Raw genomic sequence first — 16,690 nt, forward strand, 5'->3', positions numbered from 1 at the left:
AATTTTTCCATAAGAACATTAGATCTTAAGAAGAACCAGTGTTTCAGGGTTGTAAATTTATAACCTGGTGGTAGGAGAGATTGACAAGAGTCTAAACTTACTAATCGGGACTGTGTAATATTTGAATAGTCATTTGCTTTAATAAAAGCTAGGTTACCAAAATGCTAAATAAGATACAGACACTAAAGTCATTACAACCAGAAAATCAAAGGCAGCCAGGTAAGTATAAAACACCATTGACTTTGGATACCAGTGAGGGGACTGCCGAAATTTCAGGTTCCCGTAGGCATACCCACACTTTTTTGGGGGGGTGGGGGGCAGGGGTAGCTCTCACAATCGTCTGTTTACAGCCTGGCCGGGACTACGGCCTCAGCCCTGCCCCCGAAGAGATGAGCTTCTGCCTAAAAGTTACCAAGGAATGAACACTGCAGAAAGCCGAAATGCCCAGGTTTCCCATGCACGCTGACAGCCAAACAGAAGGCTCTTTCCATTTGCAGTTTTTTTTAGTGTCATTTTAAGTTGCAGCTTCCGGCCAATCAGCGGGCTCCCTGCCTGCTGACATCACACGGCAGCCAGTTCCCTCCAGCTGCAGAGCTTCAGTTTGTCTTTTTTTTTTAAACTAAAATGGAGGCTGCTTTCTTGCCTTAAGGAGTCCATTGCCTTCCCTGCCGAGTCTAGATGTTGACATGTAATAAAGCAGGGGGCAGGATGGTGGTGGATGCGGCCAACTCCAATGGGCCTTTCCAGCCTGTGGCCCTTCTCCATATTCGAGGTGAGTTATTGTGCGTCTCACTGAGTCGGAACCTTCTGTGGCTAGTTAATAAATGGCTATTGTGCTTCAGATAAGGCAAGTAGGAAGTCCTTTCCAGCAGAATTCATGAGTTTTGCTGCAGACTTAACCATGGGAGGCTGGGCGTGTCCTGCAGTTTGGCATTTTATGAACTACTCACAGAATTTGAGTCTTGAGAGAGGCCTTGCATGCACAGTTCAAAGCTGGTTTTTCTGCTTTCAGCTTGCGCTCCCATCCCCCTTTCCGAGCTGTGCTGATGTCAAAGGATGTGAAGTCACCGCGCGGGGAAGGTGTTGGGTGGGGGGAGGAAGGAGAGGCGGGCGGCAGCGCCTGGCCAAGTTGTCTGTCCGCAGAGTTTCTGTTACATCTGTGTTGCTTAACACTGCACAGGCTTCACCGGGGACGCGTCTCTGGTTAAAGATAAGTCGCAGTCAGAAAATGTGCAGAAACCATTAGAAAAAAAACTTCCTTTAAAAGGACTGCTTTCATTCTTGCTGTGGAGCCTAAAAGAGGCGTAGACTCATGCTGTGAAATGTTGAAATCCATTGTGGGTCATCATTTCTGAAACGTTAGTGCTTCCATGGACTCCTAAGGAAATATTTTGCATTTAAATTGGCTCTGTATTGCCATTTAACTTTAAAATTTAGCATGCCAGCAAGTTTTCTATGTGTATATAGATTACTTTTAATAATTACAGTTCACCTCTTATAGTTTATACAAAATTTGGTTTAAAAACACAAATTTAGCTTAAAAGACACTGTAGTAATTAATAGTAACATTAAAATGAGTCAGGGTAGTAATATACTTAGTTGGTATTTTAAAATATTTGTTAAGCAAATTTTGTTAAGAATTGGATGATATAGAAAATGGATGTTAAGCTTCTTCTAAGTACTTAAAAAACTGATACCACAGCTGTGCCTTAGCAAGACAGGCCAGCCGGTCAGTCTCCTCTAAAGCCCACTTAGGGGAGGGGGGCCCATTTCTAGGGGAGGCGGAGACTCTGGCAGGAGCTTTCAGATCCCAGGGCGGACCCAGGAAGGGAAACGTGCAGGAAGACCCAGTCAGCTGGAATAACACGGGTGTTGCTCTTCTCTCCCCACCTCTTCACGGAGGCTGATGGACATCGGTGTCCGCAGTGCCCAGCCTGTAGGTCGGGCTGTGTGCTCACTGGTGTGCGGTGTGCCCAGGGAAGCCAATGTCCCTGGGCACAGCATGTCGGTAATTCAGCTGCAGGAGCCACACTGGCAAGAACAAATGTAAAGTTGGGCTTAGATTTCTAAAGCTGGTTCTGAAACACTGCCTACTTAGCAATCAGATGATTGTATTATATATAAAATGTCTTATTTTTATACTTTTAAGGTATCATAAATAATAGGCTTTTTTGGTTTGTGAGCATTCTGATTTTATTAGATACTGTACCACTTATTTTTAACTACGAATTTATTCTGAAGTGAAATAATTTGATTTTACATCTTATACCACAATAATTTTTTTTTTAATTCCAAGGCCTTGTCGTGGCCAGCTTGTACTTTCTGCCATTGGGTGGGGGGTTGGGTGGGTTGTTTGCCTTCTGACCATGGAGGGAAAGGGGTGAAGTGCCTTAACCTGAAAGAGACTTGAGTTGTTAAGAAGGGGTAACCCTTAGGGACCTAAAACTAAATTCTAATTCAAATGATAGGATAGTTTTCTAATTTCAAAACTCGAAGAACACTTGATTTGCTCACAAGGACTTTTTAAGACAAAGCATGTTAATGAGAGGTTTAGCAAAATGTTTTATTTATATTGGCTTTTAGAGTCTTGATCAGTATAACATCCAGTTAGCAGCTCTGCTGTGAGTCCAGGACTGAGGGTAATTAAACATGACCGAGACACAGCCCCGCCCCAGGGAGCCAGGGTTTGGTGGGGAGACCCTGCAGGGGCCTGGTACAGCAGAGACACAGGAGGGGGCAGCTCTGGACAGGTGCCCTGGAGAGCTGGCCTGATGGCCTGATGCTGGGCCAGGGTAGAGGGGCAGCACGGAGGTTCCACCTGTGCTGGGGCACCCTACGTAGCTCCCATGTAGGGAGAGAGGGTCTTCCACAGGGAAGGGAAGAGAGCCTGCCCAGGGTCACACGACCTGTAAGCGGCAGGGCCAGGATCCAAACCTGGCCAGTTGTGTGGCTTTGTTGGATCTTTAAAGAAAATTGTTTTGAAGTGGAAATGCGGGCTGTTTGTTGAGCCTTTGCTGCAGGATTGATGGTGTTTTTTCCAATGCCTTCTCGACATCCATCTGTTCCAGTGGCCTCCTTCACATGACAGTTTTGTGCCCAGGGCCCTTTTCTTCACTTATTACGGAAGTATTTGTCCTGTCCCTACCTCTGTGTGCCAAGGAGGGTCCTAACTGGGAATGCCATGATGGCCCAGCTTTCCCAGAGGCTATGGTCCCCTGGCAGGGGGCAGAGTCAAGTAAACAAATGAATACTATCACTCCACTGACTAGTAGTCCCAATTGGCCTGATAGTTCCCTTCTGTTAGATAGTGTGACTCTAGAGTTTTCCATGAATATGGCGAATGAGCATATTCTAAAAAGTTCAAGTGTGAAAGGGACATGCTGTTGAAACAGTGTCAACTTTTTGCCTGTAGAAGGAGGAAGGAACCTGGAACTCGATGGCTGTAAATTTAGCTTGATGACTTAAATCCTCTACTTCCAGTGCTGTCCCAGAGAACTGTCTGCAGTGGCGGAAATGTCCTCTGTGCTGACCATCCACTGTCGCAGCCCCCTGGCCACGTGTGACTGTCGAGCACTTAACAGTGTGGCTAGTGCAACTGAGCGATTGCATTTTAAATTTTATTTTCTTTTCAATTTAAACAGGCACATGCCCAGGGGCTACTGTGTTGGACAGCACAGCTCTGGGTGGGGACTGACAGTGTGCTCAGTTTCTGGGCAGTCACCATCTGTGGCTGTGACAAACGCAGCCAGACAGAAAACAAAGGGCCGACGGTGTTCCCGTAAAGCTTTATGTACAAAAGCAGGGGCCAGGCCAGAGCGGCCCGGGCTGTAGTGTGCGGCCCTGTTCTAGACTGCTGCTTGAATTTTTTAGTTGCCTGTTGAGAATAGTAAAACGGGTGTCATGTAGCCTTGCCTCTACTGGGCGGCTCGGCGAGGTTTCGGGAGCTAGGCCCTCAGTGGAGCTCACTCCTAGAGCTGGGCTCCGGGCAGGAGTAGCCACGCCCAAAAGACATTAATGGCCAGAGGAAGAGAGCTGTCTGAACCTTTTCCCGCTGGCTGCTGTTCAGCCTCAAGAAAGTTGTTAACTGCTCTGATCTGGTCTGGTCCTTAGCAGGACTGTGGACTCTGAGTCTGTCTTTGAAAGGCCGGTGGGGAGCCAAGATACCGAGTTACTCTTTCTGTGTAAACCCATTCTTCCTGAGTCGTGGAGGTCTGATGTTAGAAAAGCTTGTTTTCTCATGAGTCCTCCTGGATCACCAGTTAGATGAAAACCTTCACCTTTCTGGTAGAAATTTAGAGAAGACAGCACAGGAAAGCTGTGGCGTCATTTCCTGCTGCACTCTGTCTCATGGCTCAGCCGGTCCTACTAGTCAAACCTGTACACGTGCGCGTGGGCTCCTGGACAGAGGCCGCACCTGCGCTGCGGGTGGTCGGTGCACACCAGGGAGGATGGTGCCTAGGGTCACCCTCACTCCCGGCATTGGGGAGGAAGAGTGTTTCGGTGACGACCGAAAGCAAAAGACCCTTCGAACGACCAGACCGATGACTCATTCTGAGCAGGGCAGCAACTCAAGGTCATTGCACAGACATCCGTGTGTTGTGTGCCTGTTGTCCTCTGTGAGGTGGCTTTTTAGAAATGCACCTGTGGAGCCATCTGTGGCGACCCTCTATGTAAAGGTGTTTCTTCGGTATTCCTGAGGTGTAGAACTTAACTAACGTAACAAGGGGGGAGAGGGGTTGCATCTTTGTGCAAAGTCTGCCTGCCATTAGTTGGTCTGCCCTTGAACTTGGGTACAGTGTCTGCTCAGGTTTCTGATCATGATTCCTGCCTTGCAGCGGAAGCTAAACTCCTAAATTTTTTTTTTTCATGACAGTGTTACTTGTGTTAAAGCATAAGAAAAAAATAAAGAGGTAAAGTTAGTCAAGAAAAGGGTGTGTGTTTTTAAACCTAGGACAAGGACAGACACGTCACAGGCAGAGTGGTTTGGGGTGCATGCTACTTCTGGCCCCACGTGTCCCGAGTCATGGCAAGGTGGTTCTGTAGCCCCATAGCACTCTGACTGACCTGTCCTCTCAGCATCCCTGCCTGGGCGGTGCGCAGGATACGTCCGGGTTCTCTCCCCAAGGCCACCAGCTGGAAAGGCTGGGTGGAGGACCCCTGCCCCTGCACCGAGGCTGTCCCGGAAGCAGAGGCAGCACTTGCGGAGCGCCTTCGGTGTGCCGGGCTGGGGCCAGGCCTTCCCCGCTGTCCTCTCGCTGAGAGGCCGGCACTGAGAGGCACAGTGTTCTTCAGTGTGTTCTGGAAGAACGGGGCAGCCTCTTGCCCAGGGCCACAGACTGGAACGGGCTGGAAGCCAGCCCAGCTCCCTCTACACCAGGGCAGGGTTCAGGGGTAGCAATGAGAGCTCCTGTCGCATGTGCCTTCCAATTACGTCTTCTGCACTGGAGTATTTTTCAGAGCCTGGGAGTTCAGACGCACCTCGGGTTTACGTGAGAGTGTGAAACCCCAGGCGTGCATTCTTGGTGTGAGGAGGAAGTTGAAAGTGTCCTTCCCTGCTGTCCCATTTCACTGACCAAGTGGGCCAGGTGTTAGTTGTTGCCTTAGTTTTCTTTCTTCCTCCATGAATCGTAAGCATCCCAGAGAAGGTCATGGTCAGCTGGGTGTTTCTCGTGATGCCCGAGACCATCTCTGAGTGTAAATAAGCACTGGTAGGTTGAAAGTAAAAAGTTACTTCTCTGAATGATCACTCAGAATCTGGGTATTTGGTGTAATTCTTAGCCAATTACTTGGTCAAATCGTACTTGTCAGGCTTATGAGAAGCTGTAGAAGGCACTTGGTTGCAAAAGTAGACCCAGGTAGCCATTCTACTCCGGGCCTCTCCTCACACTCAGTCTCCCTTCCCTGTCGGATGGGAACAGTGCCACCAAGGACGGGGAGAACTCCAGAAATGGGGCGACTCAAAGGAAAGTCTCCGCAGTCTCAAGAAGATGCGGGCTCAAGGGCACAAGGAAGACTGCTGCCGCAGCAAGTGAGGCCTGGGTTTGCTTCCGGCCTTTGAATCACCACCCATCAATCAAAACCCTCCAGCTTAAAAAGCAAAACTGAAGCGATGCAGCCGTGAAAGCCAGTGAGCGCGTCTCTGTTGGGTCTTTGCTCTGAAAGAACCCCAGCAAGCCACAGAAGACAGTGTTGGGGCAGCCGGGGAATTTTGGTCCCGTCAGCTCCCCCCTCCTCCCCCTGCAGGTGCCACAGGGGGCCATGCACACTCTGAGGGGTTGCAGACCGAGTCCACGGGGAGGCCCGCGCCATTCCTGTGAGGAGTCACTAAAGCAGGAACGCCTGCTGGAGCTAGGGAAGCAGGCACACAGCTGACCCTGCAGCTCCTGTGCGCGTCTAAACTTCTCCCTGATGTTTGAGAGATGTATCTTTAAAATGTTCTGCTTCAGAAAAAATGTGCAAAGGAAATGTAATTACTTAGAATTGTTTCCTGAATTGTGGGCAATGGTCTTTTATGTTCGAGCTTTGGCTTTTCCTGTGTTTTCCTTTTTATTTCATTGTTGACAAATTAGTGGCCGGCAGTGAAATAATCAGGCTTAGCCATCTGGATGGGGCGAGGTTGAGACCCTGTAGCCAGTGCTGCCTGCTGCCTGCTGCCTGCATACTGGTGTCAGTGGCCCCTCGGTGCTGGCAGCCTCTCAGCAAGGCCGACCAGTGCCTGCTGGCACGGCCCCTTCCTCGCTAACTCATCATGGCTGCACAGACCTCTGCACCATCTTACCAAACGGTATTTTGGGGGTGTGCACCTTTTTTGATGTTTATTGGTATTTTTATTGGTCTTTTAAAGGGTAATAGCCTTTAAGGCACACTCTAGGAGAGTGTGGTTGAGGGCGGGCTCTGAAGGCCCTGGCTCTGGTCTTGGGCCAACGACTCAGCTCTCTGAGCCTGGAGATGGGAGTGAAATGAGAGCAAGGGGACCCGCCTCCGCGGGTTTTATGTGGAAAAGGGTGCTGGCTGCTCTGTGAGACTCCCAGTGTTAGTGGTCGCCACAGCCGTCCTCGTCTAGGTCATGTGTGGCGCTTGGAGCCCAGCGCCTTAACCACAGTCGCTTTATTTCTCCGCGGCCGCATCACCTGTATTTGTCCATCTTGCCACTGTGCCATTGAAGAAACCCATGCCGTCCGTTAGTAGTCCTGGAGAGCGAGTTGTGTTCTGCCGGTGGGCTGTGTGTGGAGTGTCCTCGTGGGATGGGCCCCATCTCCAGGGTGTCGCTGTCCTTAGCGTGCGTACTGCTCCCCGTCAGTCCTCTGGGTCCATTCGGTTCTTGAAGTGAGATGCTGGCATTTGCATACATTCCTCCCCTCCCCCAGTTTAGCTTTTAAAGAAGTTTTTGCATAACATTCACAAGGAATGTTATTTAGAAGTTAGAGACATTATATGTGATTGTCACAAATAGGATGACTTCACTGGTCCCTCCCTTTTCGTCGTTTTTACTGCAGATGTTGCTTTTTGTTTGGGAGCAATTTGACTTCCAAAAATTTACTATCTTATTGTCAAATCCCATAATGTTAAACTTCTGAATTCCTTTTTTGTGTTGAGATTCTTTTCATTGAGATAGTATTTTTCTTCTTTTAACTTTTTTTTACTGTTGTTCAAATCCAGTTGTCTGCATTTTCCCACCACCACTTCCCCCCACCCGAGCCACCACCACCTCCCACCCCTGATCCCATCCCCCTTTGGTTTTGTCCATGTGTCCTTTATAGGTGTTCCTGAAACACCCCCCCCCCCCTTATCCCTTCCCACCTCCCCTCTGGTTACTGTCAGTTCTTAATTTCAATGTCTCTGGTTATATTTTGCTTGCTTGTTTGTTTTGTTGATTAGGTTCCACTTACAGGTGAGATCATATGGTATTCGTCTTGCACCGCCTGGCTTATTTTACTTAGCATAATGCTGTCCAGTTCCATCCATTCTGTCAAAAAGGGTAGGAGCTCCTTCTTTCTTTCTGCTGTGTAGTATTCCATTGTGTAAATGTACCATAGTTTTTTGATCCATTAATTTATTGATGGGCACTTAGGTTGCTTCCAGTACTTAGCTATTTTAAATTGGGCTGCTGTGAACATTGGGGTGCATAGGTTCTTTTGGATTGGTGTTTCAGGGTTCTTAAGGTATAATTCCAGCAGTGGAATTGCTGGGGCAAAAGGCAATTCCATTTTTAGTTTTCCGAGGAAATTCCATACAGTTTTCCACAGTGGTTGCACCAGTCTGCATTCCCACCAACAGTGCACTAGGGTTCCCTTTTCTCCACAACCTCGCCAGCACTTGTTGTTTTTTGATGTGTTTATGATGGCCATTCTCACCGGTGTGAAGTGATATAATTGAGATAGTATTTGAATTAAGTGGGATATCAACTGTAACCTTATATCTTAAGTTTTGTTTTTAAAAGATTTCATTTATTTTTAGAAGGGAAGGGAAGGAGAAAGAGAGGGAGAGAAACATCAGTGTGTGGTTCCCTCTTGCATGCCCCCCATTGGGGACCTGACCCACAACCCAGGCATGTGCCCTGACTGGGAACCAAATTGGCGACCCTTCAGTTCACAGGCCAGCACTCCGTCCACTGAGCTGCATGAGACAGGGCTTATTTTAAGTTTTGAAGTTGTGGTATTTTTAACAGAATTTGAGCTTTAATGCTGGTTAGGTTTTTCAGTCTGTCATTGATGTATGTGAACTTTTAGTGCGACATTTGGATGCTTGTCTGCTGGTTGTATTACTCATGAGTGATGTATTCTAATGACATTATTTTGATTACAAAGTTAAGGAGAACAGTAACGTTCGCTCTGGGGAACAAGCCCTGTTCTTCCAAGTTGCTGGTCCTTGAGTCTTGGTGGTGAGGGTGGCGCATCCCTATGTGTGTGCGGTTGTCCACAATGTCCATGCAGGTACAACTAGGGATTGGTTTGTTTTCACCTTTATGTAATCAGCTGAGCTTACCCAGGGGCGGCCTTGGGTAGCTATGTTCTCAGATCTTGGAAGTGTGAAGGTGTCCTTAGTCTTTGCACAGGGCAGCGTTCACAGGTGGTATCCCAGAGACACTCTCCAGGAGTCGGCAAGGCCACGGTGTCACCAGGACACCGAGGCCTCAGCTGCCTCTCGCACCATGTGGCCCCTTGCCCACATGGTTCCAAGGCAGTGGTCAGCTCCTGCCACCAGATGAGGCTGGGGCCTGCAGCCAGCGGCCAGGGTATCCCCATCAGGTGCACTGGTCTGACCTAAGAGCTTCTTGGTGAAGCCCGAGACGGTTAGTTTTTTACATTTCAACCCTGCGTACATAGCTTTTTAACATCGTGTGATGAATGCAGAGTCCATGTAAAGCCCTCTGCGAGCCCCAGCACGGGCTGTCTCCAGGAAAACTGAGCAGTTGTTTGAGTTGCAAGCTGAACTAGCCACTTTTTTCAGGAACATTTTTACTTGAAAGGAGAAAAGGCAGACAAATGGGTTATTAAGACTTGAATATTTAACAGCCATTTCCTCGAGAAGAAACAAAGTGAGCCTGTCATCTCAAGGGAAACCACAATGGCATCGCTTGTTGCCTGGGATAGAATTAGAGCTTGCAAGCAAAAATGTGCATTTTAGAGAGCTTGAATCCGCCAGCGTGAGCGTGGCCACTGCCCGTGGTAAAGACAAGTGGTGTTGACAGACGGGCTCCTTGACAGGGACAGGGGGAGGAAGGTCTGCCTGACTGCACGCCAGCACCCGCCAAGTGCTGCCGCAAACTCGTGAGGGCAGAGGTGACGTGACCGAAACATCCACAGGCGCGGTTGCAGATTCCACGTTGTAACTTCTCTTTAAGGAAACGACCACTTGTTGAATATTAGTGTAGAGTCACAGAACATCACAATTGTTTTAAAAAGCCATTGAGGTGCCTCCCTGTTTCAGCTAAAGTTATTTCCATAGTGATGCTTAAAGTACCATGAAATGATCCCATTCTTGTGCTTTCGAATGAATTAGTAAGTAAATATTTTAAACATTCTCTAGTCTGATAATTCCACAGGTATAACCCATATAACACAAGCGCTTCAGGCTCCCACACGCCTTTTTAGAGGTGCATGGGTCCTGGCACCAAAAAAATTGGCCTAGGAAATCTCTCTAGCATGGCCTAGATGGACCCTGACCCTGTGTTTATTAGCTTCTGTGTTTTCCTCTCCCTCCACTCAAAAAAAATTTTCTTTTCTGCATTCACTAGTCAGCTAATAATGTCAGCAGGCTTCCCAGGCCACAGTGAGAGGCAGCAACTGCACCCCCGCCTGTGCAGGGCGCGGGGAGTCATGAGGCCCCGGGCCTCCCTTTCTGCCTTAGTCAGCTGCCTTTTATCTTCTTCTGATCTTTTTTTTAATCCATATGTGAAGATAGCCACTTAAAATTTTTTTTTAATTACAAATAAACTAAAACTCTCCCTGGCCCTATCCCCCACAGCAGTCCCCACCTTTCCTGGCCGTCTTGCGGTGCAGTGTTTGGAGTGTGCTGTGCGTCCTCGCAGACGTGTGAGTGTGCCTGCGTGTTTTTGCGTAAATGTATAAGTGCGCGCTTACTCACAGAAAGGACATAGAGTTTCCTGTTAATCTCTTAAGGAAACCGTGGACGAGCAGTTTTAGAAATGTTTTGCAGGGTGAGTGCCCGGACAGCGCTCTGGGATGATCGTGACGCTTGAACTGAGCTGCTTTGTACTGTGTCGCCCTGTGCTGTCCTGTACACAGAAGCGCATGGCGTAAACTCTGTGGTCCCCTGAGTCCGCTCACTTGGTGTAAACTCCCAGACTCGGTGGGCGTCTGGGAGGAGGGTGCTAGTGGGGCACAGAGCACCTGCGGTGTGCCTGGGGCGGTCCCAGGGCTGTCACCGACACCAAACACCTGCAGCCTGGCAGGAGAGTAGCTCCCTGCTCACTTTAGAGCTGTCAGAATGGGTGTCCGCACCTGGAGCGACAAACAGTGAGCGACAGGCCAGAAGCAGCCCGGCGCTCCTGCTACCCCAAGCTGCTGGGACCGCAGGGGTCTGTTGCCCCATGTGTGGGGCTGGCCCTCAGGAGACTTTCTACTGAAGAGAGCACCGCCGACACTTTGCGCCTGCTTTAGAAAGTGTGTCACTACTACTAGGTGATAATGTGATAACTGGGTGATAATGCGATAACTGGGTGTGGTGTCAGGTGGGTGCTAGACTTACCAGGCTCATCACTTCATAAGGTATGTAGATGGGAAATCACTGTGTTGTACACCTGAAGGGAATATAATATTGTACACCAGCTGTGATTGGAGAAAACTTTGTAAAGTATATTTTACTAGATTTGAAAACATTGAGGTCGTGTTAATCGGTGACCTGCTCCCCCCACCCCCCCACCCCTGCACACCTGCCCCTCCCTAAATTAATATCCGGTACTCCAGAATCTGGAGCTGTCAGATCCAAGTTTAAGGCAAACAGTGTCCCTTACAGGGGTCATTCATGAAATCTCCTGGAACCTGTGAATATGTTGGGTTTAAAATTGTCTCTGATTGCTCTGGCTGGAGTATCTTCCTGTTGCACCAGGGTTGCCAGTTCGATCCCCAGCTGGGGCACATACAGGAACCAACCGATGAAAGCATGGGTGGGTGGGCGAACAAGTCGATCTTGTTCCTCTTTCTTCCCCTTCCTCTCTCTCAAAAATCAATTGATAAATAAAAGCATTTTAAAGATTACATTTGATTAAATATTTTCAAGAAAGAAAGGAGCTTAGATTCCTTGGTAGTTGACTACCCCTGAGGACAAAAAGCACAATGAGAGTGGGCAGGTTTCTCCTTTTATTTTATCCTTAGTTCAGAGAAATGCTATGCCTGTAGCAAACGCAAGTGACTGTCCCATGAATGAGGGGTTTTTTTAAGACTAATAAATTCAGAAGCTTATTTCTTTGTAAATAAAGTCACAAATGACGTACTGAAAAAGTGTTACCCATCTTAAACAGAGGTTAGCTTAAATTTAAACCTTAAGCCAAAGTTAAACATAACAATGTTTTGAAACTTTTTACTTCCTCCTTCCCTACTTCCTCCCCTTAACTTTTTTATCTTATTTTTCAGGTGAGGACTTCAGGTAGTGAAACTGACCTTTTCTAAGACACGTGAACTTTCTTATTCAAATAGTATAATACTAGTGGTTATGAATCCTGCGGTTTTTACTAAGTTTTGTGCATTCATAAAATGTAAACTTTCAAAATGTTAATCTTGAATATTTGTATTTAATTTTAATAGGACTTGCAGTTATCAGTATCCGATTAGATGAACCTAGACTGCCCTGCCTGCGTAGGTTAGAAACATACATTGGGGGCAGGGGGGGTGGTATATAAGTGTGCACATTTGTTTATGTGAAGCCAAATATCAACTTACAAAAATCAGTTCAGTCTGTAGTTGTGTTATTTAATATGATAGACAGACTTAAACATTTGTTTATTTGAACCTTTTCTCTATTTTAAAAAAAGGAAAGCCCTCAAGTGGAATGGAAGCTAAACTCGAAGCCCCTAAAGTAATTTTTACACTATACTTCATATTTAAATGTTAAAAACAATAATAAAGGGAAGTTGAAGAAGCATGTTGATAGCATTCTTCGGCAGGAAACAGGAACTTACCAGCCAGTTAATAGCCTGAACCACGGCCTCCTTAGTAACTACAACACGCACTTAGGTAAACATCCATCCCAGCGTGCGCGGGTTGGACGCGCTCGTCAGCGCAGGCGCCTGCCGCCTGGCACAGATAGGAGCACGGAGCACCGCCGTCACCTGTTTCTTCCTGAGTGTCTCACTGTTGTTTGAGAAGAGCAGCTTACTGGGAGCACCTCGGTACTCCCGTCCGCAGCAGCACGGTGGGGTGCCCAAGGGAGAGCAGATGGACAGACACGTCTGTCATTAGCACCCAGGAACCTTTTTAATCTTCAAAGCTCTTTGCAAGTGCTCATTAACTGCCCTCTTCCCTGTGAGGTTGCAAACAGGTATTATTAGTCCCTTTTTTACAGTTGTGGAGACCAAAGCAGAGGCTCCTGACTTACCTGAGGTCCCAGAAGGAGTTGGTGACTGAGAGCCAGCAAGCACTGGGGCTTTGTGGCTCGGCTGTGGGCTCACGCCTCTGAGCACACACCAGGCTGCTCCCGCCAGCCCCTTTATCGCAGAGATCTAGCCACACAGGACTTGTGTGCTCGGTGTGTGCCGTGGTGTGGAGTGCTCTGCTGCTGAAACCAGCTTAGTTGATCCTATGGTGTCATCTAGAAAAACAGGAGATGCAGATTCTGGGTTGTGGAGGTAAGGCCGCACCTTGGGGGTTTGTGGTTATGGATGAAATTAACTCAGCTGAGCCTCAAATTGTCTAGCAGCCTGCAGGGCCCCCTCACCCTTAGTGTAGCCCGGCAGCCCGGAAGAGACACGGACTCCATGACCTGGGGTGGGACTGCAAATCCTGAGGGGCTCGCACTGACACCGCCGTTTCAACACAGCGGAGGAGGATGCCTAGTGCAAGCGTGGAGGTGCTACTACAGAAGGGTCCTCGGGAGCAGGCTGACAGTGTGGTGACAGGCGGCGTCCTGCTAGTGCTGGCGTAGTGCAGGGCTCTTGCGGAGTCGGGGAGGGAGGTGCTCTTCACCTGCAAAGGGGATGCTTCAGGACAGGCACTTGTCCAAGGGGGGCCGGCACTGGACAGCACTAGTTCCCGATGCTGCACACAACTGAGGGGCTGTTTACACTGCAGGAAAAAAGTAAAAGTCTCTGATCACTTTCCTGATTCCCATGAAGCTCCACGAATGTGCCTTCCTGTTCTCTGCTTCGGAGCGCCCAGCATGTGTGCGTTGCTGAATTGAGCCTGGGAAGTAAGTCTAGCGGCCTCATGCTCTTTGTTGGGCCAAATAAAGTCAAAATTAAGACCAAAAATTTTTAGTTAACTGAGTTCCTTTCAAAAGGCAGGAACACTTTGTGGAACACACTGAACACAGAAAGGAGAACAGTTTAGTTTTGACCTGCCTCACAGCCACCTAAAGTATTGTTTCGTTCCTGCAACCCATGTGGAAGTCACCGCCTTGGAGGTTGGCTGTGCTCAGCACTGAGCATCTGTCCTGTCACAGGCGCTGAAGGGACATGTCCACATCTGCCTCACAAGGCGCAGGGGTGACAATGGCTTGTGGGCAGGGGCAGGGGCGCCCAGGACTCCCCTTGATCGGCTCAGTGGTGGTCCCAGAAAGCAGTCGGGGAAGAGGTGACTCACTCAGCAGGCCGGGGAGTGTGTGGGGGTGGAGTGTGGTGAGAAGAAACCCTGGAGAAGGGTTTGCATCGTGTAAGCGACATCACCTTATATCCTGACCGTGCAAGCAACTAAGTGGAGCGCAGGAGCAGAGCGGGGGTGGGGGTGGGGGTGGCAGCGGGCCATCTTGTCAGTTCACGGGGGGCTGGGAGGACGAGTGTTACCATTCTAAGTGAAACTCAAAGACAGACAAGAAATTGAAAGTGATCCCTGAGGTGGGGGCATGGAGGGTTTTCCCCACATGCGTTATTTGAGCTGTCTTTCCGTGTCTTCGGAGTTGTCGCTGTGCTTTCAGTCAGTGAACCAGAACACGGCATGAAAAGGCTGAGGTCGTGGGCTCAGATGTGAGACCTGGCCAGAAGTTAGCTCCGCCATCCTTCTTGAGCACTGGCTCCCCAGCCCTGCTTGGCCTGGGCCTGGTGGAGCGCCGCCCTCTGTCAGGTGGGCGCCCGGCAGGAGTGTAAAGCGGACAGGGTGGGCAGCCACCCGGCACCGTCCTGCCCGGGGCCTCTCTCAGATGGCGGCATTCTGGTGCAGCTGACCTGTCGTTGTGCGTTTCGTTTAGATGAATGAGCCAGTTTCGCTGTTTCAGACATCGCCACTCTGCAGTCATCCCTGCTGCTTCCTTATCTGTGAATGGTAAAGCTGTGGAAACCAGACCTGCTGGAAACCAGAAAGTTCGGTGTCATCTTTGGCCCAGAGGGTTTTCACAAAGTCCTGGGGCAGGAGGAGGATTTAAAAAGGAGGCTGGGGAAGGGAAGGCCTAATGGCTTTAGGGTTTCTGGTGACACAGGAGGGGAGGCCTGTGCAGAATGTCGAGGGGGAAGGTGAGGTGGGACTGGGGGAGTCTGGAGCGGCCTGAAGGGCATGGTCAATGGTAGTGATTGGGATTTGTCTTCATATACAGGGTGGGGCAAGAGTAGGTTTACAGTTGTCTGTATGGGAAGTGATACAGAAACTACTACATAATAGCACAAGGATGAGCCTTGTCTCGGGTGCTCACGGCTGTGTTTGCCACACCCCGTGTCGCGATCCCAGTCCCTTATCATGCGTACATGTTGCAAATATTGTTTCCCAGTCTGTGGGTTGGCTTTTCACTCTCTTGATGGCATCATTTGCAACACAAACATTTTTAATTTGGATGAAGTCCAGGTTATCTAATTTATCTTTTGTTGCTGTGTTTTTAGTGGTATATCTGAGAGACTATTGCCTAATCCAAAGGTTTGCTCATATGTTTTCTTTTTTTATATATATTGCTTGAGAGAGAGAAAGAGAGACCTTAATTTGTTGTTCCACTTACTGCTGCACTCGTTGCTACTTGGATGTGTCCTGACCGGGGATCGAACCCGCAACCTGGGCATATTGGGATGGTGCTCCAACCAACTGAGCTGCCTGGCCAAGGCCTGCTCTTAAGTTTTCCTCCAGGCATTTCATAATCATAGCTCTTACATTTGGTCTTTAATCCATCTTGAGTTAATTGTCGTATGTGGTATTAGGTAAGGGTCCGAGTTCATTCTTTTGCCCATGGATATCCAGTTTTCCCAGCACTGCTTGTTGAAAAGACTGTTTCTTTCACATCGAATGGACTTAACACTCCTGTTGAAAATCAGTGGACATAAATGTGCAGGGTGATATCTGGACTCCGTTCTATTCCTTGGTCCGTGTGGCTGCACCCGTTGATTACGGTAGCTTTGTCAGAACTCTCAAAATCAGGAAGTGTGAATCTTCCAGCTTCGTTCTCTTTTCCAACATTGTTTTGGTGTTCAGGTCCCCGGCGTCTCCATGTGGACTTTAGGGCCAGTTTGTCAGCACCCCCGTCCCCTTTCCGGAGCCCTGTGTGCAGGCGGATTGGATGGAGCGGCGCAGGGTGGCCCAGACTCTCAGGGCGGGGGCTCTGACGCCGAGGGGAGGCCACTCCTGTGGGGCAGCCGGCGCCCCGGCCCAGTGCGGTCTACTAAGCACCCCAAGAGGGAGTGTTTCTGAAGTCTCAGGATTTGTCGTTTAAAAGCTAATTGAATTTTGTGTCCTGGTTCATAACTATTACAGTTTAATGTAAAAATATTTAACGTGATTGAACTACATTGTAAAACTGGTATTCTAGGAAGTGTATCCTGTTTATTTCCCTGTGGCTTTATGCAACCCCTCAATGCATTGCCCAGTTGGAAAGGCCCCACTGGGCCGGAGCCCGCCTGCGAGAGCTCCCGTCTTCGCACAGGGGGCTGCTTTGACCGGTGCCTCGCCCCTCGGCACTCCCCAGGCCGGCCTGTGTCCACACTGGGCGAGTGTGGTTCCCGACGCACCGCATGCCAAGGTCTCTTGCAAAGCTGCCATCTTTTCTGTTGATTCTTGAGATAGATCTAGATCCTGTCAGCCTTGGCTGTCAAAAAGATTTAATT

General features: G+C 48.9%; 1 protein-coding gene across 6 annotated transcripts in view; it reads left to right on the forward strand.

Annotated features, from left to right (window-relative positions):
- Positions 1 to 16,690, forward strand: part of PPP2R5C (protein phosphatase 2 regulatory subunit B'gamma) — a 126,211-nt gene that overhangs the window by 30,588 nt on the left and 78,933 nt on the right. For 2 of the 6 annotated variants that reach the window (XM_024567849.4, XM_024567850.4), the window contains exon 1: positions 571 to 772. The exons of 3 other annotated variants lie outside the window; for them this stretch is intronic. In XM_024567849.4, coding sequence (XP_024423617.1) covers positions 679 to 772 — 94 coding nt within the window. In that variant the 5' untranslated portion in view covers positions 571 to 678. Of the gene's footprint in view, positions 1 to 570; positions 773 to 13,041; positions 13,307 to 16,690 lie in introns of those variants that run through there. One more of the 6 variants, XM_071222084.1, reaches the window with a different exon arrangement.

The sequence above is a fragment of the Desmodus rotundus genome, chromosome 7 (genome assembly GCF_022682495.2).
Source record: "Desmodus rotundus isolate HL8 chromosome 7, HLdesRot8A.1, whole genome shotgun sequence".
Classification (NCBI taxonomy): Eukaryota; Metazoa; Chordata; class Mammalia; order Chiroptera; family Phyllostomidae; genus Desmodus; species Desmodus rotundus.